This window comes from Artemia sp. Qi Xiang Cuo, chromosome 3 (assembly GCF_049724085.1).
Source record: "Artemia sp. Qi Xiang Cuo chromosome 3, ASM4972408v1, whole genome shotgun sequence".
NCBI lineage: Eukaryota > Metazoa > Arthropoda > Branchiopoda > Anostraca > Artemiidae > Artemia > Artemia sp. Qi Xiang Cuo.
Genome location: NC_142796.1, coordinates 83,764,456 through 83,788,055, shown reverse-complemented (window position 1 = coordinate 83,788,055; position 23,600 = coordinate 83,764,456). Strand labels below are relative to the sequence as shown.

The window sequence follows — 23,600 nt, the reverse complement described above, 5'->3', positions numbered from 1 at the left end:
CCTATTTTGATGTCACTTCTTTTTCAGTAAATTTGACCTTTTTTTTCTTTGACTAGTCTCAAAAGAGGAGCTTATATAGTACATTTTTTACTTCTTGCACCAAATTCAGCATTTTTCATCTCATGATCAGTTTCAAAAGGAGCACCTCTAAGAGTCTATTTTGATGTCACTTCTTTTTCAGTAAATTTGACCTTTTTTTTCTATGACTAGTCTCAAAAGAGGAACTTATATAGTACATTTTTTACTTCTTGCACCAATTTCAGCATTTTTCATCTTATGATCAGTTCCAAAAGGAGCACCTCTAAGAGTCTATTTTGATTTCACTTCTTTTCAGTAAATTTGACCTTTTTTGTCTATGACTAGTCTCAAAAGAGGAGCTTATATAGTACATTTTTTACTTCTTGCCCCAAATTCAGCATTTTCGTGTTATGATCAGTTTCAAAAGGAGCACCTCTAAGAGCCTATTTTGATGTCACTTCTTTTTCAGTAAATTTGACCTTTTTTGTCTATGAATAGTATCAAAAGAGGAACTTATATAGTACATTTTTTAATTCTTTCACCAAATTCAGCATTTTCGTGTTATGATCAGTTTCAAAAGGAGCACCTCTAAGAGCCTATTTTGATGTCACTTCTTTTTCAGTAAATTTGACCTTTTTTTTCTTTGACTAGTCTCAAAAGAGGAGCCTATATAGTACATTTTTTACTTCTTGCACCAATTTCAGCATTTTTCATGTTATTATCAGTTTCAAAAGGAGCACCTCTAAGAGTCTATTTTGATGTCACTTCTTTTTCAGTAAATTTGACCTTTTTTTTCTATGACTAGTCTCAAAAGAGGAGCTTATATAGTACATTTTTTATTTCTTGCACCAATTTCAGCATTTTTCATCTTATGATCAGTTTCAAAAGGAGCGCCTCTAAGAGTCTATATTGATTTCACTTCTTTTCAGTAAATTTGACCTTTTTTCTTTGACTAGTCTCAAAAGAGGATCTTATATAGCATATTTTTTACTTCTTGCCCCAATTTCAGCATTTTTCATGTTATGATCAGTTTCAAAATGAGCATCCCTCAGAATCTATTTTGATGTCACTTCTTTTTCAGTAAATTTGACCTTTTTTCTTTGACTAGTCTCAAAAGAGGAGCTTATATAGTAAATTTTTTACTTCTTGCACCAATTTCAGCATTTTTCACCTTATGATCAGTTTCAAAACGAACACCTCTAAGAATATATTTTGACGTCACTTCATTTTCAGTAAGTTTGACCTTTTTTCTATGACTAGTCTCAAAAAAGGAGCTTATAAAGTACATTTTTTACTTCTTGCACCAATTTCAGCATTTTTCATCTTATGATCAGTTTCAAAAGGAGCACCTCTAAGAATCTATTTTAACGTCACTTCATTTCAGTAAATTTGACCTTTTTTTTCTATGACTAGTCTCAAAAGAGGAACTTACATAGTAAATTTTTTACTTCTTGCCCCAAATTCAGCATTTTCGTGTTATGATCAGTTTCAAAAGGAGCACCTCTAAGAGCCTATTTTGATGTCACTTCTTTTTCAGTAAATTTGACCTTTTTTGTCTATGACTAGTCTCAAAAGAGGAGCTTATATGGTGTATTTTTGACATTTTGCTTCAATTTCAGCATATTTGACCTTTATGATCAGTTTCAACAGAGGAGTCTCACAGAGTCTATTTTTAATTTTCTTTTTTTGTTTTACTTCCTTTTTAGTATTCTTTTGAGTTTATCTAACATTCCAAAATAAACCAACTTTTGTTTCTTAACATAAATTTACCACAAATTTTTACTGCTTCATGGTATTGCTCTAACACCAAATGCCTCCCCCCTCCACCTTCTAAACGTCTCTTGCTATTTGTAGCTGCAAAAGTGAAAATTTAGACTAAATAAAAAAAAAAAAAAAAAAAAAAAAAGGTTCCATCCAGGAAAAAACCGACAACCTACAGCATGTAAAAGTAGACACGATAATATACAGTGTATATAACACTAATATATAATTTCTATAGCGGACTTGTTTTTAAGTCAATTAGAATACGAATATATGCTAAATAAAAATAGCCCAAGCAATTTAAAATATAACCTTTCAAATATTAAAAGATATCTGGACGATCTCTTAGTAATCAATTGTGCAGAGTTTATTGAGATTTAAAAAAATATTTATACACAAGAGTTAATTCTGGAGGCTAGCTATGGGACAGGACACTCTGACCATTTCTTAGATTTAAATATTAATATTTCAGATGATAATAAATTAGGTTTTATAATATATAATAAAACGGAAGATTTTAATTTTGAAGTAATTAATTTTCCATTCCTTGAAAGTAATATACATTCAAATATTACTTATTCAGCTTATTATTCCCAATTATTTAGGTATGCAAAAATTTGCAGTAATTACACAGATTTTAAAAATAGTTGTAAAAAGCTTAGCCAAAAACTGATCTTAAGAGGTTTTTCTGCAAAAAAATTTGTTGGCAACTTAAAAAATTTAGTTTTATGTATCATGAACTTTTAGGTAAATATACAAAAAATTCGCTTTCGCTTTTCTTTTTTGGAATTTTGAATTTGTAGACTGTTTCCAAACAAGGTTGAAGAGCTTTAAATCTGTAATTGGTTCTGGATACCAACAAAAGGCTTTTTTTTATAACTCACATCAGGGCCAGTCTTTATTTGTTCCAGAATGGTCTTTGCTCAGTTACCTCTGGGGTTTTAATAAGGAAAGAATGAAACTCATTTTGTATGTAATTTTGAATAGCTTTACTAGTATGCATGTATTTCACAAGTTTTACCTAACATGGGGATACCATAAAAATCTTGTGGTAGAGGCTCCACTGTGCCGGGTAAAGAAAGTAAAGCCTCGAAACCCGTTAAGGCAGGTGGTATTTCTTCTGGTGAGCCCTAATGGAAGGTACTACTTGGAAATATTTCGCTAGATTTAAGGTTCTTTTGCTTGTAAATTTACAACGACTTACATTTATTGATGACGACTTTGCAATGATTTGGACATTTCTACTTGGTTGATGGTTTGGTTATACTATTTGGTCCTAGGTAGTTGGATAGATGAGTAAGGTCAAAACCTCGTTCAAGTGCATATTTGTCTCAATTGCTGGAATAGGATGACAGTCTTTTTCTTCTTCTTCTCTCTCTCTCTCTCTTTTTTTTTTTTTTTTTTTTGCCAATTAATTAACTCTATAACATTATATAATAATTCATGAAACCTGGCCTATGATTCAAGTACTAAGATGCTCAAATTTCTCGCCCTCCTCCCCTCTTTTGACTTTCTCCTGCTAAAGCCAATTAGGTTTTATCATTGTTATAAAAATGTTAGTATTTGTTCGGTAATACAGAGCAAACAAATAAACAAACGAAGCCCTTTACTGTATAGTAAGTAATGAAGTTATTTACCTGCGATGACATAAAATCATCAAAAACAACTCCTCCTCTGTCTTGAATCAGCGCGCGGAGTTCAGTTTTATTGAAGTCAACCATGATAAACGTCCTTTCAGTGTCAGACATGTCATCATCAATATCTGACAACACTTCTTTTTTAGTCAGCAAAAATCCATAGCCTTCAAAAATTTGCTTTGGGGTTGAAACTCTGGATTCAAGCAATTTACTTTCTTTCTGCTGCTTTGTACCAACACAATCATGAAAACAAGAAAAAAAATATTAAAGAGACTTGTGATAACATTGGCCTCCGAAGTTGGTCTCCGAGGGGGCCAACTTCGGAGGAATGGAGGTCCAATGACAAAATGAATTATATACAACTTCAAATTCCTGATCGGATGGAGGAGCTGACCCCACAACAGAACAGCCCGAAAGGGGTTTTACATAACCCATAGATTTGAATGGTATATTCAGAGTTTGATTCGTGGCATAGCTCTAACGCCAACTACCTCCTCCCTCACTTTCTCCTGGCCTTCTCTTGCCATTTCTAGCAGCCAAAAAAATTAAGAAACAAAAAAAAAAACAAAAAAAAAAGGTTCAATCTGGGGTCAGCATGTAAAGAAGACGCGATAGATTTTGACAAATAATCTTCATTAACAAAAAAGTTGAAAAAATTCTACACATCCCCCATTTTGATAAATTGGTTTCCCTAGCTTTGAGTCTTTATCATGTTATATTTCTACTGGAGTCTTTATCAAGTTGTATTTCTACTGTTAAAATTTTTGCCGAATAATTTGATTCAGTCTTTGGGTAACAAAAGAAACACTAATTAAAAACATCTTTCCATTTAAGTATCATCAAATACCCCCCCCCCCCATCACCTCAAGAGATTTAGAGTGATATATGCATGCTCCTATCCTTAAAAGCTGTTTTCTTTACAAAGTACAAAAAAACTAAGGTTGTTCGATATTATAAAGGATTATCATATCTCGTTCATTATAATCTTTTTGTTTGTTTGGCAAAGCGATTCAAAATTGATTGGGCAGTCTTGCAATAGCTTGTATAGCTTTAATAAGCAATCTGAGTAAGTAACTACAAATCCAAGAAAGGTTATCTTGGATTACACATCCTAGAAAGGTTACACGACAGACTCTAAGGTTCAAAAGAAAAAAAAAATAGTTTTATAATTGGCTTGAAAGGTGTCATTTTATTTTGGATGTTTTTTTTTTTTTTTTTTTTTTTTTTTTTTTTTTTTTTTTTTATACATACCAAATGAATTTCGGGCTTAGGTAAAAAGAAAGTTCCTTTTTCCTCAACTTGAAACCTTAGGGTTTGCTTCTATTACTTAAGTTAAAGACCCTTAAGTTAACGATCTAGTTACAATGACTAGAGCTGCCATCTAGCAAACAATGGCACAAATACAAAGTGGCTATACAAATGCTACCTTCGCTAAAAAAAAAGAAAAAAAGCTGCGATTCTTATAGCTGTATTTTCATGCAAAACAAGCACTTTGATGTTTTACGTCAAATTCCATCCGTTTTTCTACAAGCTCTTCTGTCATAAGCTGCTGTATGGAAATCTTTCATATTAGCCACTGAAAATTTTTTAGGAAAAAATAACTCTTACTACCAGTTTTGCATTTTTGGCTTTCCTGTCTTTCTCAGCTACGGGTTATCAGGTATCAATTCTTGTATTGACTGTTACTTTGACCGGTACTATGAACTGTCATTCCTGTTTTTAAAAGTATCGCCCTCCGAGGATTTCTTAAATTACTCTTTGACGGCTCACTGTTTTAGCACATGGCAAATGAGCACAACATGTTTATTGTCTGTCTCAAAATTTTGTTCTCGAATTCAAACAAGCCTAATGATCGTACCGCCAGTGGCGTCAATCAAGGGGGGGGAGGTCATGCTTGGTGAGCACGAACACGTTAGTTTTTTGGCAAGCAATGGCTAATTTTCTTCATATAAAATTACTCTTTTTAAGAGTATTTTAGTATGGTGAAAAAAATGGGGCCTTAAATCTCAAATATTTGCTATAAGTGTCCTAAGTATGATACCCCAATCAAACCCCCCACAAAAAAAAAAAATCACGGAAAGCAAATATCACAATTTATTTTCAAAACACACAGAGATTTAATAATTCCTTTTCGGGAATATCTATAAGAACAATCGATTCGGAACGGTTTGCAACGGTTGCAACGGTCGATTCGGAACAATCGGTTTGCAGTCGATTCTGTAGCATTAAAGTTTCATATGTTGTACAGCTTAAAATTTTATTCTCTAAAAAACATGTTTAATTTTCTAAAAAAATACCAAAGGATGCAAAATCCCATCGTGCGAACTCTGAAGTTATACTCTGTATACAGTGAAGGTCTGCAGCCCTCAGGAACCTTATCCCAGTTATGGCCTGAATCGACTGTAGTCTTCCTTGGTAGGGACCGAAGGAGCAGCAACAAAAAAATAATGAAAAGAATAGTAATAATAAGAACAAAAATAATAAGAATATCATATGGCGAATTCTAGCAGCCTCCAGGAGCCTTATGGCCTGGTCATTCAAGCCTTATCCTAGTTATGGCCTGAATTGACTTTGGTCTCCCTTAGTAAGGACCGAAGGAACATAGAAATAATAAAATAAGAGTATCAAATATAAGGCATACTAACACAATCCATAAGCCATACAACAGGACAACGACTGTTAAACTACAACACCAGGTAAAACAAACACAAGAAGATTGTTAATGAATTACAATGAAAATTTATTGTAAATAAATTCTTTTCTTGCCTTTTTGTCGTTTTCTTCTTACCTTTTATCAGTCGCTTAATATCAGTGAATATGATCAATATTTCTAACTTGACAAGTTGTAAAACTTGTCGCAGAGACTTGAACTTAATAAAGAGTATAGCATCTGTGATCTACAACTATTATGGTAAGTCTTATTCATCTGACACAAACTGATGGAAAGTAAAAGAAAACAAAAATCACTCCAAGAAATCATTCCGGAAATTGTTTGATTACCATTTTACTTTGCTTTAGTGCTCCTATTTGGTATCGTTAATTCCTTAACCATATTCGTCGCAAATTCCCGTTACTCATGCAAATTCGTTATTTTGCTGCGAACCCTCGTGGACAGGTATGGAAAATTTTCCAAAGCTGCCAGTACCAGAATTCGATAGAATTCCAAAAGCTGCCGACACTTTAGCAGCACAACTTGCGTTTTGACACCTTTTCTTTGAGCAAAAAGTTTTTTTTAATGTAAAAATGGTATTTTCAGACAAAGTCTACCAACAAATTTCACTAGACCATAAAAACTGCCAAGTAGCATTGCTACTAAGCCACCCCAGTTTTTACAAGGCGGCTCGTGGGTAAGCAGGTCAGTGAGTGAATTAAATTAATATTAGTTTAATGTTCCTACAATTCTACTCGCTCAAGTTTTCTGCAACTTAGTAGAACATTATCACAAAATGAAGCTTGTAGAACAAGCATTACCTTATTAATCAAGCCTACTGGCTTAATTAATTAATTAGGGTTAAAATAAAAAAATTCTATAAAGCCTACTGGCTCTTGCTTACGTATCAAATGTTTCAAAATAAATCCCGAAGCAACTTACCTGAGGCTTATCAACGTCTTCCATATTCAGTTTTTTTGCACTTCGTCGCGGAGTTGCCACCCTTCTGTCAACTTCACTCTCTGTCCCGTCCAATATTGCGTCCTTCTTTGCACGACACTGGGTTGACGGTGACTGAAGCTCCAATCGCTGCATTCTCTTCCTCTTCCCACAAATAACATTATCTAAATCAAGACAAGGTGTACGAATTTCTGGTGCTTCTGATAGTAGCAGTTTCATCTGTTCAGTAGATAGTATGACTTTAATACGAGGAACAATGCGTACATCCCCATTATCTAGTTCAACGATATAATCAACTTCACCATTTGATTTATACCCAACTATGATACCAGGTAACTTCACATCATTATTACATTCACAATATACCAGGGTCCCTTTAGGTATGTATTGAACAGGAATCACTCGAACATGCCCGACTTCAATTTTTATTCCATCTAAAAAATTAACTTCCCATTTATCCGCTTTAGTATGCTGTCCTAGCTTAGCAGGATAATAAAATGGACCATATTGGGAGTAAACATCTAGATTGGGTTTCAGCTCAACAGATTTTGAAAGTACTTTTTGAACTGAACTATCTGCCTTTGCTGAAAACTCCTCGTCTGAAATTCTACTAACATCAGTACTGGCCATTTTTGTTCCCAGTGTTTCTGCTGCATCTTCTTCTTTTATAAGCCTGAAAAAATTTAAATTTTTTAAAATTAACAATCGAAGAAAATTTTTAAATTGAAACAAGCAATTTGGAAAAAAAAGAAAGAAAAAACGACACTGGACAGAGAAAATATTTTTTTTCATATTTTGGGTCAAAGTTATCTATATTCATCTTAAATATTTAGTTTTTAATCTGAGACTAATTATACCTTATTTTAATGAAGCCCAAATTCATTTCATTTGACTGCGCACCTCTTTGGTAGTTCAAAGAGCCCAGAGTCCAAAAAGCCCAGACAGTTTCTAATGAAAGTTTAACCCAACCAATACTTTGGAATCTCACACTAAGGTGTGAGATTACTATATACCCCAAAATTAAAATGTTATCTTTTTTTCATATGAAAATATCCAATTCACTATAAAAAGCATTCACCAATCCAGTCCAGCCAGCTACTTGACCCTGGAAATATTATTGCTGTTTTTTTGTTGTTTTTTTTTTAGCAGAAAAAAGGTCTAGGTGACCACTTTCAGTCCAGTTTGGAATATTAGTTCCAATGCAGCTAGCAAGGCCGTATCCAAAGAAGGGGAAGGGAGAGTTTCAGGGTTTGAACCTTGTCCCCGATATTTTTTTTTCCCGACTCATACAAACGTAACAAAAATACACTTAAACAAATGTTTGGCGCATATTTAAGCCTTTTTTTGTGTCCCCCCCTCCGTAAAAATACTGGATACGCCCTTGGCAGCTAGTAGCATGTTTTCGACATTAAATAAAGACAGTTTGTGTAGAAACAGTTATACCTGTTAGTCTGTTAGAATTAAAGAAAGTTGTACCAATTTAAAGTGTAGCCACTGGAAATTTTCAAAATTCCCAATTTCTAAAAAAAAGAATACAGCCATCTCATTCTGAACAGCCTCCCCCCCCCCTGAATTTGACTCAGGTGAATTTGAATCAGATTAAGCGAATAGGTCTCTATACTTATCCAAATACGAAAAATTATTTTCCTTTCTTCTTTTTCTTGTCTGGACTGTCATGGAGACGCTTTTGCATAATCCCATCACCGGAATAAAATTCCTGGCTCTGCAGTAGATTGACGAAGCTAGGTTCGAGCTCCCGTTTCCCGCACTATGAAGCAGAGATCAATCCCACTGCGCCACTTCAGAAAAGAATAATATAGAAAAACTGAACAGCTCCAAAGTGGATGTCAATAGGGATCAAGCAATAGTTAACTCTAAAGATGCCATTAGTATCACCTAACAGAAAAGAAGGAGGGCGGGACAAATATGTATTTTTCTAAATTTGGGGAGGGGGGCAATTTCGTTGCTTTTAATTCTATTAATGAAAATTACCAAAAAAGCCAATTTTCAATGGAAATACACAAAAAAAATAACCCGAGATAAAATACCAAGAGAGGGCCAAATACCCCACCCCCAATAGACGCCACTGAAACACCCCAAAAAACTATCAACAACTGACCATAATTTACCAATAATTGATGATAGGATAGATTACTAATGGGATTGAGATTGTTGCAATGAATTATCTTATTCAATGCAAATTAATCAACTCACTTTGTTGTCAAAGTTTCAAGGACATTGAATATGATATCTAATCATTTGGTTTTGGAGGAAGTCTAAAGTTGCAAGTTTAGACAAAATCTATACAAGTCAGTATTTCTTTACAAATCTACATAGTTTGAACTATATTGCATCCATATTTATATAATACAATACATAGACTTATTTAATTTAATAGCTAAACCGCAAAGAAAACCATCCTACAATTGCCCACCTTAGACTAATACTTTTTTTAATAGAGCCTAAAACTAATCCAAAGCCCAAAACCAGTTAATTTTTTTTTTTTTTTTTTTTTTTATTACCATACCTTCCAATACTTTTCTGTAGACTTCCAATGCCATTGTTTTAAATAAAATAAACAAATGAAATAAAACTTACAATAGAGATTCTGCAGTCTTCAGGCGTTTCTTGCTAGGAGTTGCCGCTTTGTTGAAATTTTTGCCAACCTTAGAGCTCATTTGCCTTCTTCCATCTTCAATTTCTGGTGGCGTTCCAAAATCATAAGACTTTGCACTTTGCAACTCTTCTTCTTCTCTTATCTGGTCTTCTACTCTCTTTTCACTGCCCTCCTCCCGATTTTGAGCCCCTTGCAAAGGTAAAGAGCTTGAACCAGTTTCTAATTTTCTTTTGGCACCCCTAATATTATCATCATCTTTATTCTCATCAATTACAGCAAGACTTCGTGCATTCTTGCTTGAACGTCTGACACCACTTTTAGTACGTTTTCTTGCTGATTTGGGGGTGTCTTTGAACGCCACTTGGGTAGACTGATCTTGTTTAAAAGGACTCTCTTCTGAAGATGTTATTGAATTAGCTAACTGAAGGCAAGGGGTGTTGACATTAGCATCATTTGGGCATTGCTTTGATGAATTTGAAATTGCAGCTCTAAGTAATTCATTGCCACTTCCACTAGATTTACTTTTACTAGATGACGATGTATCAGCTGAGTATGGACAATGGAAGTTCCATTTTTCAATTAGACTATCTAAAAAGATACCAGCTTGACTGCCAAGAAAGGAAACACACTTTTCAATATCACTTTTTTTCTCACCAATAAACTGTATATGCAAAGAACCATCTTTTTTATTAGCGGTGACAGAACTGTGGGTAAAGTAAAAACTTTGCTCTGCTAGATTACTATCCTGAGAATTTACCAAGCCATTTTGCTTATCACACCGCTCAGATGATTGGTGTGGAGTTGAATGGTGTTGTGCCTGCATATCAGGTGTTGAGAATGATGATGACACATGTTTATTTTCACTGATATTTAACGAGCTGTCTGCAGATATATGTTGACCTTCATCACTAATTTTTTGAGTGAAATCTTCCTTATCATCAACATTATAATCTTGCGTCATAATGATCTCTGGACTTTCACAGGGGACAGCTTGGGAAACGCAAAGGTCAAAACTAGACGACTCACTTTTTCCTGGTTTCCCATAAACGATTTCTCTCAGCTCTTCACAAAAACTTTCTGAACTATCATTTTTACTCAATTCATCCATGTTTAATTTTTTTGTCATGCTCACTTGAGCTCTTTTATTTTCTAGCTCATCACTCGCTGGCACTATCGAACTTAAAGGTTTACGAGTCGCTTCTGGTTTCTTTTTAGGAGAATAAGATTCCAAAAGAGATGGACCTCTTATAACAGGTGGAGTGTCCTGGGACGAACTACTTTCTATCACAGCAGTACTACCTTGACTAGAAGAGTCATCTAACTTTTCTGGACTAACACCATTCTAAAAACAGTAAAGTCAAAACAAGGAAAGACTATAACAAACATAATGTATTCTATGGTCACGTAAGGTAATAATATGGTCATAATGTACAAAACATCCCACAAAAAATCTGAATTTTAGATGTCACGTAAAGTGGAAAATCGCCAGGTCTTGATGCAATCAAGCAATATGCAAGCTAACATCTAAAAACATGATTTTAACTTTAATAAGGATACTTTGATTTATAGTTTCCAAAACTACCAAATTAAAAAATTTCAACACAAAGTGAACATACTGAAAATAAAAAAACTATTACAAAATCAACACCAACTTTATCACCACCTAATGTTCAAACGTTCTTAATAAGATGTCTTCAGTTATATGTCAACCAATAGCCAATATCCCCAGAGCTGAAAACTTAGCACTCTTGTGGTTGGTAGCCACTCCATATGATAGTACTGGTGAAGAAATAGGGTGCTCAGGGGTGCCGTTTGTGGGAGGCGAGAGGGGGCAGTTGCCCCCCCCAATAATGTGGAGAAAAACCATTACATATCCCATGCCTTTTGACTATCTGGATATGGACCCCTCTTGTCCCCCCCCCAATAAACACGCTGGAGATTCGCCCCTGAGCTGGCAATAGGTTCATTATCTTACCAATAAAACTTAAATTTTATAAGGTCAAATTTAAAAAAAAACAACTGTTTTTCCTAATTGTTTCAACTCATAATCAACACTAAATTGAAACAAGCTTGTCTTTTTTTATTTTGAAAGTACAGATACACATGGAAATACATATATCAGACAATTCTCATATCCAGGGTAGAATCTCTCCTGTGATGGAGTTGATGACTGCCCACAATGCCCTTGTTATAACCAAATCATTCTGGTTACTACATGTTTTCTAAAACACTTGATCTGCCCATAACAGAATCATGACACCCCCAAAGCACATTTCTGGGGTGTGTTTATTCCAAGAAAAATGTCTTAGACCAATACCTAAACAGACGAAAAATGCCCAGAAACCTCTGTTTGAAAATGCTCCAAAGGCAAAACTAATCATAAACATTAATGTGAAAAATCATGTCTATGAATCAGTGTTCAATCTTTGGAAGAATGCAAACCTTTAAACATAAATAAACATAAGCCCAAATTCAAGACTTTGATTGAATATTATTGTACTCTGATCCGCACAGTAACCAGGACCTTTTCCAATATTTAGTTACATTGTGTCTTCACACACAACAAAAATGTAAAATGGACCCTAGACATGTCCTGAGGTATGAAAGAAAAGTATTTCGTTTTTTTTTACTTGTTCATTTCTTATTTCTGTGTTTTCTTTCTCATTTGAGGTTTTGTTTTTAGTGTATTTAAAAATTTCGGTTACTTTCCGTTTTTCTTTTATATTTATATATATATATATATATATATATATATATATATATATATATATATATATATATATATATATATATATATATATATATATATATATATATATATATATATATATATATAAAATACAATAGCAAAAATGTTAACAAATATTTTAACTACCAAGGACATCACAATAAAATATATTCCATTAAAATTCCGTAATAAAATATATTCCATAAAATATATAAATACCATTCAAAATGAATGGTCTGTTCATACCTGAATTAAACACAAAAAAAAAGGTTTTTTTTACTGAAAGTAAGGAACAACATTAATCACAGCTAGTGTTTGTACATTCTCTTAGTGCTAGATTCCTGATGCTCCTTCTACTTTTTTTCCATTAATTTTTTGTACTTTTTTGAAGTTTTTTTAAGCTGTTTCAGAGTTACAAAGTTTTTAGGGAAGAACATCATTTTGGTAAATGCTGCCATATTGAACTTTGAAGCTAAATAAGCAAATTAGTTAGCAACAATTGACAACACTTGTCATTTCTAAAATTCAAATATTAACAATCTGTTGAAATGCGAAAACAACTACGCCTTAAAAGGAAAGCTGCAACTTCTTTGCAGTTTGTTACTGAATGTTTTTGGCCTTTTTTGGTGGTTTTTCATCCAATTTTTTCCTTTTTAATTGGTACCCACTGCTACCAAAAACTAAACAGCAGTATATATAGTTTTTTTTCCTTAAAATTAAATTCCGACGTTTTCAGATTTTTTTTTGAAAATTTATATTTATATGATTTAATTATTTATTTATATCTAATTCGATTATTTGTAAATTTGTATGATTATGTAAGTGCCTACTTAACTAATTCAAAAGGTCAGATTTCGTTTTCACTGTTCCTGTTGCTTAGCTGTCTTTCACCTGTTTTTGGAGGAGTTGAGAAAAACTTCTTGTTACACCCTAGCGCTAGTGTTTGCCATTCAAGATTAGCCCAAATCTTAGTTTCAATTTACATGCTAGAAAAATTGCTCCCTTTTCAGTAGAAAATTTAGCAATAAAAGGGTAACTTCGAATCTTCTTTTTTATTTTGCAAGAAAATAAAAAATTGGTGAGCAAACAAGAAACAGTTGCTGCATTGTTTTTAATCACCTGAGTCCAACTTTTTCGTTGCACTAACCCCCCCCCCCCCCACCCCAAAAAAAAATCCAAAATGATTTGCAAACTTTAGCACATTATCACAGGATTCACTCAAATACATTAAAATGCCATCTCCATCAAAAATAATATTTTCATGATGGGAGAAAAAGGAACTCTATAAGCAAAATGAATTCTTTTTGGAAATTCAAGGTTAAGTTAATTTTAAGAAGACTAAGTTGCTTAGACTGGGAAAAAATGATGGTGTTTAGGTGATATTGGGTAACAAGAAGACTGACCAAGTGGATAGCTTCACTAAACTGGGTAGTATTATTAGTAAAGACGACGGAATAGCCAAGATCCTGGGTATTTTTTCACAGCTGACAAGGTTTTGAAGATAAGTCTGCACAAGGAATAGAATATTCAGCCACAAAAAAATTTTGAAGTTAATACAATTACATATAAAAACTATTTTCCAATTTTTGTTGGTGGGTCGAAAATGAATGAAAAGGTGGCAAGTGGAGCTTTCCTTCCACACCTTAATATGGCAATTAGTGAGAGAATGTATGATAATGTGTATATAAAGTCTGCAGAGTTAAATGCCATTATCATTGCATTAGATCACCTCATGAATAATCAACCTTTGATTGCTAATTTACAAAATATTATTGTTTATTATGACTCTTTGTCAAGCCTATAGCTGCTGTCTTCAGCTTCTCAATATAAGATGGATATACACTTTCCATTGTCTTAGCATTATTCACAATCTTGCTTAAAGAGGCATAAGAACTTACCTTCAGTATGTTCCAAGCCACTCAGGTATAGCTGGGAACCATCAGGCGGATGAAATTGCAAAGAATACTTTAAATATTGACCAGCCAAGTGGGAGACCAATCCCCATTAGAGACATATACCACTGGAGATTATCAGAGGTAACATTAAATAAAAATAATCCAATTTTATCGCCCCTTCCCCAATAAACACCTTAGTAAAATTTATCATAGAATTTGGTCTGGCTCAAATAGGCTAAATTTTCAGACGTTTTCATATCAGCTTCATAATTCAAGTGGCTCAGTTCCCTCTTCCCCTCTTTGCAGGTATTGTAATTCAAAGAATAAAACAATTGACTATTGACTATTTGAATGTAATATGCTGACGTCTGCACAGTATATCCTGCAATGTAAATTGTTAAAGTGCTTCAAACACAACAAAATCTCACATACAACTAAGAGTCTATCTGACTATAACACAGAGCTCAGAAACTAATATTTTCCTTCTTATTTTTCAACTCCTAGAACCAAAAGATTTCCTGAAAGAAATCTGAGCAGATTCAAGATAAATAAGAAGCAACCAAATCTGTACCTCTGTTCATCTCACACAGTGAATCAAAAGGAAAAAGGCTGAATAATCTCGACTGAAAAGCCCACCTGATTAAATAGAAGAAGTGATGACAGTGATCCAGTATAGTTCTGAGATGTGGGAGCTTGAAAAAACTGAGGATTATTTGTTAGATGTTTCCCAGAGGAATTGTCTTTGGATTATTTTGGGTACCTGTCTGACTGACCTTATTTCAAACAGTAAGATGTACAAAATATGGTTCAACCCCACTTTCTACGGCTGTAATGAGAGAAAGGTTGAGATGGTTACGACAAGTTCTGTGGATAAATATGAAAAATTGCCAAAGATTGCTCAAAGATTTGCAGATGTTTCTGATTTGCCATGACCCCTCAAAGCAAGACCCTGGTGGCCAAGAAAGCAAACAGCACAAAAATGTACTTAACATGATCTCTTTTTTTCTGAGCCTCTTGAGATTTGGCTTGAATTAAGGCACTTGCTATAGATCTCAAAGTATCAGGACTAATTATCTTAAATTCCATCCATGCTGACATACAATTCCTATGTCTTTCAGAACCATCATGTTGCTTTAATAGAGCAGAACTATCTTTCCATTTATAAAATCCTGACTCAATGAAAACCCTTTTTCCAGCTCTTTTAGTCCCCACAGAAAAATGGCAGCAAGCAGCAAAACAAAACATGGAATTCAAGTTTTTTGAGTATTCAATCCATTCATAAGTCTTATAGTAACGTGAACTAAATTTTCTTCCATTAGAAGTGGAAGCCGGATATCTCTCAAGAATAGGTTGAGCTGGTTTGTTCTGATGCGTGGTAGAGATTTCTGAGAGGTATGTAACTCCTACTCTTACTGGAACCTGCAAGGGGCTCAGGGATGCAGACCAAACTTTCATGTTGACCTGAGTCATATATTGTTCCACTTATTTCTGAAAGACTGTCACAGGTGAGGGAATTAATCTCCGCTAACTCGACACTTTGAGTGCGGACACTACTGCCAGTTTCTTCATTTTTCTTCTGCATTTCCAATGCAAAGAAATCCAAAGTTTGTTATCACTTTTTACTCATAGTTTGATTACAAATTTTTCACTAGAACAATAAAGAAACGCTGACCAGCAGAAGCTTAGTTTCGAATGAACCCTACTCAAAAATCAAATTTTCTGGTTGAGGATTGGGTAATAAAATAGCATAGACGCACTCTTAGACATTCCAAAACAAGATTGTCTCCTAATGGTAGAATTAGGGTGGTACAAGAGTTGGACAGATGGGACATTTCAAAACAAGGGCGTTGAAAATTAACAGTGCTATTTAATAGCTGTGAAAAAACAAAGCACAGGAGTGACAAATAAAAATGACCAGTTAGCCAGTCTTGCTGGTTTAACATAGCACATAACTAAAATAGAAAATAACTGTGAAATATAAATAAGAAGGTAATTTTCAAAGTCTAGGGGGACCATGCCCCCCCCCCTAATAAGCGCCTCTATCTGGGAAAGGGGTTAGGTTAGGAAAATGAAAACTTTCTGGGATGGTTCCACAGAGTAAAGTATGTCACAAGAAGGCATTTTGAAGTACCTATCTCCACTCCTTCTCCTTCTAGAGGGTCCTGACCATTGATGACCTTTAAAAATGTTTTTGTTATAAAAGTGAAACCTTGGAAAATAGATCTTCTGCTTAAATGATGTACAACAAAACTGTTTTCAGCTTCACAACTTTTCTCAACACCAATTTATAAGGTTTTAATGATATGCAAATACATTTCCAAAATTTTGAAGAAACCCATTGATATGGTTTAAAATTCTACTGAAATAACAGGAATTGCATTTTCAGAACTAAAGCAAAAGAAAGTGATAACTGAAAATTAAGGTAAAATGTTGTTATGTCAAAGTTTCAATAGGTAGCCTATAGACCTTTGAAGTAGGCAAATTTCTAAGATTTAGAAACAAGAAGAGGGTTAACATAGAAGCTTGGCAATACCTTCCCAGAGTATATTCTTGGCCCTGGATTCATTACTGAAAGTTTCATTTTTCTAACCTAAGCCCTTTCCATGATAGTGAAAGGTAGTTAAACTAGAATTTTACCACACATATGCCAGTAGCATGTCACTGCACTGACATCAGAAGGTCAAAGATGAGAGTTTTAGGGTAGACCTTCACTATATGGTTTCTCACCAAGTCCAGAGATACACTTGGTGCATCTCCGAACTAAGTAAACAGGACGCCATCAGAGATTGAAGGTTCTCTTTGTACACATTCAATCAGCATTACAGCAAATCACTTTTGTAAAAAGGACCAACAAGGCAGGTTTTAAAGTCAAGAACTAGCCTGACCATTACCTTATATGGCTTCAAGAAGACTCCGTATGATTGGCTTGTAATTGTTCTTTTAATAGGTTCAAGGCTTGAATTTGCTCTCAAAACATTTTGTACAGAGTGTTTATGAAACTTTAGTAGGTTATCTATAGTGACTCTCAGGTCTTTAGCGCTAGCACAAATTGGGAGAGGAATGGGGGATGATATATGGTTATAAACAAAAAATCGCGAAGAAAGGAAACGAGGACAATTAACAGCCAGTGAAAAAATTGAAAAATTATGCAAATATTTCGGTCAAGACCTCCGCTTGACCGTCCTCAGTGCAGAATAAAACTGATAAAAATGTAAAAACCAAACCTTAAAATAAAAACACCAAACTAAAATTGGACGACCCTCTCCTAGTAACGGTGAAAGGGTAACTGAATAAAAAAACAAGTCTAAATGGCATTTCAGAATTTCATTTTGCGTAAAGCACTTTTAAAGGCTGATCGCTTTCCAGTTTGATTGTTATCGGAGACTCTATTCGATTGCACAATATAACTTTGTGGATGTATGTAAAAACGATCAGAATTAATAATTTTGTCATAAATGGGACTTAGAAAAATTTCTCCAGTGTCTCTATTGAGATCTACCTTTTCGTGAATGTGCTTTTTTATTTCAACTGCCTCCCTGAAAACTTGCGTGAGACCTTTAACGGGGGCAACGATAGAGGCCTCGTCAAACAAAATGAAATGGTGTGGATTCTCGTGCACATATTGCGCCAAGGCGGAATCAAAAACCTCAGGCCTTTGGCGTAACCTCATTGCCTTGTCGATTGAGGACTTGTGCTCAGATAAACTCTCCCCAAATTGATGCTGGGTTCTACCAACATAAAAACCGCCACATGAAAAAGGAATTCTATAAACACAACTACCCAGAATGGGGCTGGTTTTATCTTTGCCGTTGTTAAAAAAGTTCTGTGTAATATTTGAATTTTTAAAGGCGACGCTAAGTTTATGTTTTTTAAGGATTCTTTTCAATTTGTCACTAAATTTTGGAATGTAGGGTAGAACAGTGAAAAGTTTCTTATCATCCACCAATGGGACGGTATCTGTTGGGGCTTGTGGACCTGATGCCCTCCCCTCTGCCTTTTTTCGTCTTCTGTCTATAATGGTCTCAAGTAATTTTTTAGGGTAGCCATTGCAAAATAAAATGTCCTTAATATAGTTCAATTCTGAGTCTATGTGAGGCTCTGAGCATATTCTTATTACTCGGTCAACCAAAGAAATAACGACTCCTCTTTTTATGCAGGGAGAGTGGTTGGAGGAAAAATACAAATACCTATCGTTATGCGTAGGCTTTCTATAAATAGAAAATTCAAGGACAGGAGACTTATTGAAAATTAAAACATCTAGGAAAGGAAGTTTGTGGTTATGTTCTAGTTCTAAAGTGAACTGAAGGTTAGAGTCCAAAGTGTTTAGATGAGTTGACGAAGTCGACTCCTAAGTGACTCTCACACTTCATCGCTCCCATATGCAGAACACAAACTTCATACATACGAAACTCATTCACCTTATTGAAAAATGTAAAAGACATTGAAATACAGAAGATACAATTTTGGCCAGTTTCGATGCCATTTCTATGTATACGTCTTGCGACATTAAAAAATGTGAACTAGCTCTTCAAAGGAAATTAGAAGATAATATTGATCAAATAGACTACAAAACACTGGATATAGAAACTATTATGCATCTCGTCCTTCTTTGCAATAGTTCCTCCTCATATTTCCGATACAATAATCAATTTTTCACCCAAATTAGGGGTTTACCCATGGGTACAAGTCTTTCACCATTTTTGGCAACTTTTTATATGGAATTCATAGAAATCTCTGCTCTGGAAAATTTTCCGATAAAACACCGTTTCTGGGGCAGGTTTGTCGATGATGTTATTTCTCTGTGGGAGCATGGAGGAGAGTCACTTGACTCCTTCTTAACTCATCTAAACACTTTGTACTCTAACCTTCAGTTCACTATAGAACTAGAACATAACCACAAACGTCCTTTCCTAGATGTTTTAATTTTCAATAAGTCTCCTGGCCTTGAATTTTCTATTTATAGAAAGCCTACGCATAACGATAGGTATTTGCATTTTTCCTCCAACCACTCTCCCTGCATAAAAAGAGGAGTTGTTATTTCTTTGGTTGACCGAGTAATAAGAATATGCTCAGAGCCTCACATAGACTCAGAATTGAACTATATTAAGGACATTTTATTTTGCAATGGCTACCCTATAAAATTACTTGAGACCATTATAGACAGAAGACGAAAAAAGGCAGAGGGGAGGGCATCAGGTCCACAAGCCCCAACAGATACCGTCCCATTGGTGGATGATAAGAAACTTTTCTCTGTTCTACCCTACATTCCTAAATTGAGTGACAAATTGAAAAGAATCCTTAAAAAACATAAACTTAGCGTCGCCTTTAAAAATTCAAATATTACACAGAACTTTTTTAACAACGGCAAAGATAAAACCAGCCCCATTCTGGGCAGTGGTGTTTATAGAATTCCTTGTTCTTGTGGCTGTTTTTATGTTGGTAGAACCCAACATCAATTAGGGGAGAGGTTATCTGAGCACAAGTCCTCAATCGACAAGGCAATGACGTTACGCCAAAGGCTTGAGGTTTTTGATTCCGCCTTGGTGCAACATGTGTACGAGAATCCACACCATTTCATTTTGTTTGACGAGGCCTCTATCGTTGCCCCCGTTAAAGGTCTCACGCAAGTTTTCAGGGAGGCAGTTGAAATAAAAAAGCACATTCACCAAAAGGTAGCTCTCAATAGAGACACTGGAGAAATTTTTCCATAAGTCCCATTTATGACAAAATTATTAATTCTGATCGTTTTTACATACATCCACAAAGTTATATTGTGCAATCGAATAGAGTCTCCGATAACAATCAAACTGGAAAGCGATCAGCCTTTAAAAATGCTTTACGCAAAATGAAATTCTGAAATGCCATTTAGACTTGTGTTTTTTATTCAGTTACCCTTTCACCGTTACTAGGAAAGGGTCGTCCAATTTTAGTTTGGTGTTTTTATTTTAAGGTTTGGTTTTTATATTTTTATCAGTTTTATTCTGCACTGAGGACGGTCAAGCGGAGGTCTTGACCGAAATATTTGCATAATTTTTCAATTTTTTCACTGGCTGTTAATTGTCCTCGTTTCCTTTCTTCGCGATTTTTTGTTTATCATGATTAGCCAGTGTGGTCTCAGAAATTATTTATATATGGTTATCAAACATAGTTCATTGATCCTTAGGATTATTGTGACTAAAATGAATCATGACACATTTGATATCTTATTAATTATCTTAAATCGCACTTGCCAGTGAGTTAAACTTTTTTTAGAAGAATTTATAGAGGAATTTGAAACAGCAGAATCAGAAAGACTGTTCCAGGCTGGCACTGCTTGAACAGAAATAAGTTCTGTCTCTCTCGTCTTTTTATATTTTTCCTTTGCAGCTTTAAGGAATGACCCCTTGTTGAAGGATATAATACAGAGCTGAATAGCAGGTCTATCATATTATTGTGAAATAAATTCTTCAATGAAATTACATCTTCCTTTGGCGACAGTAAACTAATGAGGGCAGGTTAAGTTTCTTCAAGCAGTCAGGGTATGCCATATCTTTATGAGGAGCTGATAATTTAGTAGATCTTCTTTGAACTCCTTCTAACAATGCAATGTCACTTTTATATGAAGAGTTGCTGACTGGGTAACCAAACTCCAGATGAGGGTAAACAAAAGCTGTATACAATTTTGTAACTACCAAGGGATGGCAAGAAGAAATTGTTTGTTTGATCAGGTCAAGAGCTTGATTAGCCTTAGAGACCTGTGCTTTTGTGTGACAGTGGAATTTCAGCTGTTTATCAACAACTACACCCAGGTCTCTCTCATTATCTACTGAGTCCAAATTGACAACTTGACCTAAAGCATTTTGCATGTAATATATGTCTGCATAGGATTGTTTGGTCCCATATGGACAACATTGTACTTCTATGGGTTATAGTCCATTAGCAATGTATGAGCCCAGTGAGCAAGGTGATTAAGGTCTACCTGAATCCCATCTCTCACTGGTCCAATAAGTTTGTAATCATCAGCATATAATGTAACATTATTTTGGACTGTACTGAAACAATCATTGATAAAAATATTAAACAGAATTGGACGAAGTGCAATCCCTTGAGGTAATCCACTAATGACTGATGTTGGCTTGGAATACACTTGATTTCTATTTTTATCAGTTACAAAAACTATCTACAACCTTCCACTCAAAAAGACGCCAATCCAATCTACTACAGGGTTAATTATGCAATAAGCCCTTAATTTAATCAACAAGCAATTACGGTCAATTTTATTGAATGCTTTTGCCATATCCAGAAGTCTTGATCTATGAGTTTAGTGACAATATTGTATGATTGGATTAAGTTTGTCTGGATGGAACAATTAAGTCTGAAGCCATGCTGATTACTGGTAATCAGATCATTATCATCAAGATGTTTGACAACAGTCACTCACTATCCCCTCGATTTTCTTGACCAACACAGAAGTAAGGCTAATAGGACAGTAGTTTTCAGGCCTGTATTTATCTCCTTTTTTGAAAATGGGTATAACATTTGCCATATGCCAATCATCAGGTATTATTTTTAATTTCAGCGACATATTGAAAATATCAGCTAGAGGCAAGGCAATGAAACGGGCTATTTCTTTGAGAAGCCTAGGGTGAATACCATCAGGTCCTCTTGATTTCTTAAGAACAAGTGCTTATTTAGCACTAGTTGCTGATCTATTTCAACTTCAGTCATCTCTTTAGTAATAGATCTGGTTGGTAGGTAAGGGTGGCTTGAGGAAGTGGCACTTGAGAAGGTATTTGCAAAAGTAGAATTGAAACAACTATCAACATCTAGAGGGTTATTCAATGTTAATCTGTTATCAGAAACAAGTTGAGGGGTTTTGTGCCTTCCAGGGTTTGATGATGACACATACCTACAGAAACTCTTATAATTCTTTTTCACTCCCACAGCCAGTTTCTTTTCATGATGAGCTAGTAGCTTTGAAGTATCATTTCTAAGCTTATTACAAAATTTCTTGAATGCTGTTAGACGACTCTCTTCTTGTGTCCTTTTATAAAGGGCCCAAAATGTATTTTTTTTACTTTTGTCTAATACATTGCTTAACCTCTCTTGTCATTACTGGTAAAGTTCTTGGCCTATTTCTATAATTGACTGTTATACATTTTTTCTCTAACTCTGAGTTTCATTTTGAAATTAAACCATGACTGTACAGGATCATTATTCTTAATTAAAGCTTCCCAGCACATTGGTGACAACTTTTCTCTAATCATTGCATAATCAGAGAAGGTTCTTTTGATTTTATCATTTGCTATGGTTTAGGAGGCAATGATAATGAAATATGCAAGGTTAAATGACCTAAACCCAACAGCCAGTAAGTAATCAATTGACTGGTAAATATTGGGATTATTTAATAAAATCAGATCTAAAAGTGTGGGGACTTGACCCTCTCTAAAACAAGTAGGCTGATCAACCAGTTGAAATAGGTTAAGATCTGCTAAGGCATTTATTGTAGTTAGAGCCAGGTCACTATTACCAATGTAGCTGTATCCGTCAATCCAATTGACATCAGGCATATTGAAGTCACCAGTTGAAATAACTGAATTAGGTTGTTTATTATGCACTATAAATAGTAAATCAGCAAGAATTCTATGCAACTCAATCTGAGTGGGAGCCGAGGGACTCCAATATATGGATCCAATAATAAGCTTTCTAGTTGATCAATGACACTCAACCAAAAGACTCTGAACCCAAACACAATCACTGAAAAAAAAGGGAAATTTTATTTGTTGTACCTTGATAGCTTCTCTAATGTAAATGGTAACTCTTCTTCTGCATCCATTTGTTAAGAGGTTAGATATAACATTGTAGCCAAGGATTTGAATATGAGAAATATCCAAAGGGGTGACAGAATTCTTGGGACTAATCTCGGTAATAGAGAAAATATCAATTTCAAGACTATCAAGGAGAGTTTTTACTTCAGGCAGTTTACATTCATGCTTGCCAGGCTTAAAAATTTCTCATTTTTATCCTTACTTAAGTTGTGTTGTGAATTATTTGAGCTGGAAAAAATATTGATTGAATTTGATAAATTATAGGGATAAACAATAGATGAAGATAGGGGAACAGTTAGTTGGGCTCAAAGCCCCTTGTCAGTGGCCAGTTTTTTTTATCTGAGCTGAGCATGATGGCTGGAACTTATTCATAATATGGGTGAAGCAAGCTTCAGCCTGGGCAAGTATTTCTTTTGAGAGATAGGTTGAGGCTATCTCACTGGCAATATCCAACTTCAGCTGGGACAACAGGGTGATTTTTTCCAGGGCTAACATGTTGAGCATAAGGAGGCACGTCAGATAGGAGG

At 34.7% G+C, this 23,600-nt stretch overlaps 1 protein-coding gene across 2 annotated transcripts in view; it reads right to left on the bottom strand.

The window, feature by feature from the left end:
- The window catches only part of LOC148954646 (uncharacterized), a 46,867-nt gene that overhangs the window by 8,521 nt on the left and 14,746 nt on the right, over positions 1-23,600 (bottom strand). For both annotated transcript variants that reach the window (XM_089087180.1, XM_089087181.1), the window contains exons 2-4: positions 9,625-10,985; positions 7,009-7,699; positions 3,417-3,638 (exon numbers count right to left, since the gene is read on the bottom strand). In XM_089087180.1, the coding sequence (XP_088943306.1) occupies positions 3,417-3,638; positions 7,009-7,699; positions 9,625-10,985 (2,274 nt within the window). The remainder of the gene's footprint in view (positions 1-3,416; positions 3,639-7,008; positions 7,700-9,624; positions 10,986-23,600) is intronic.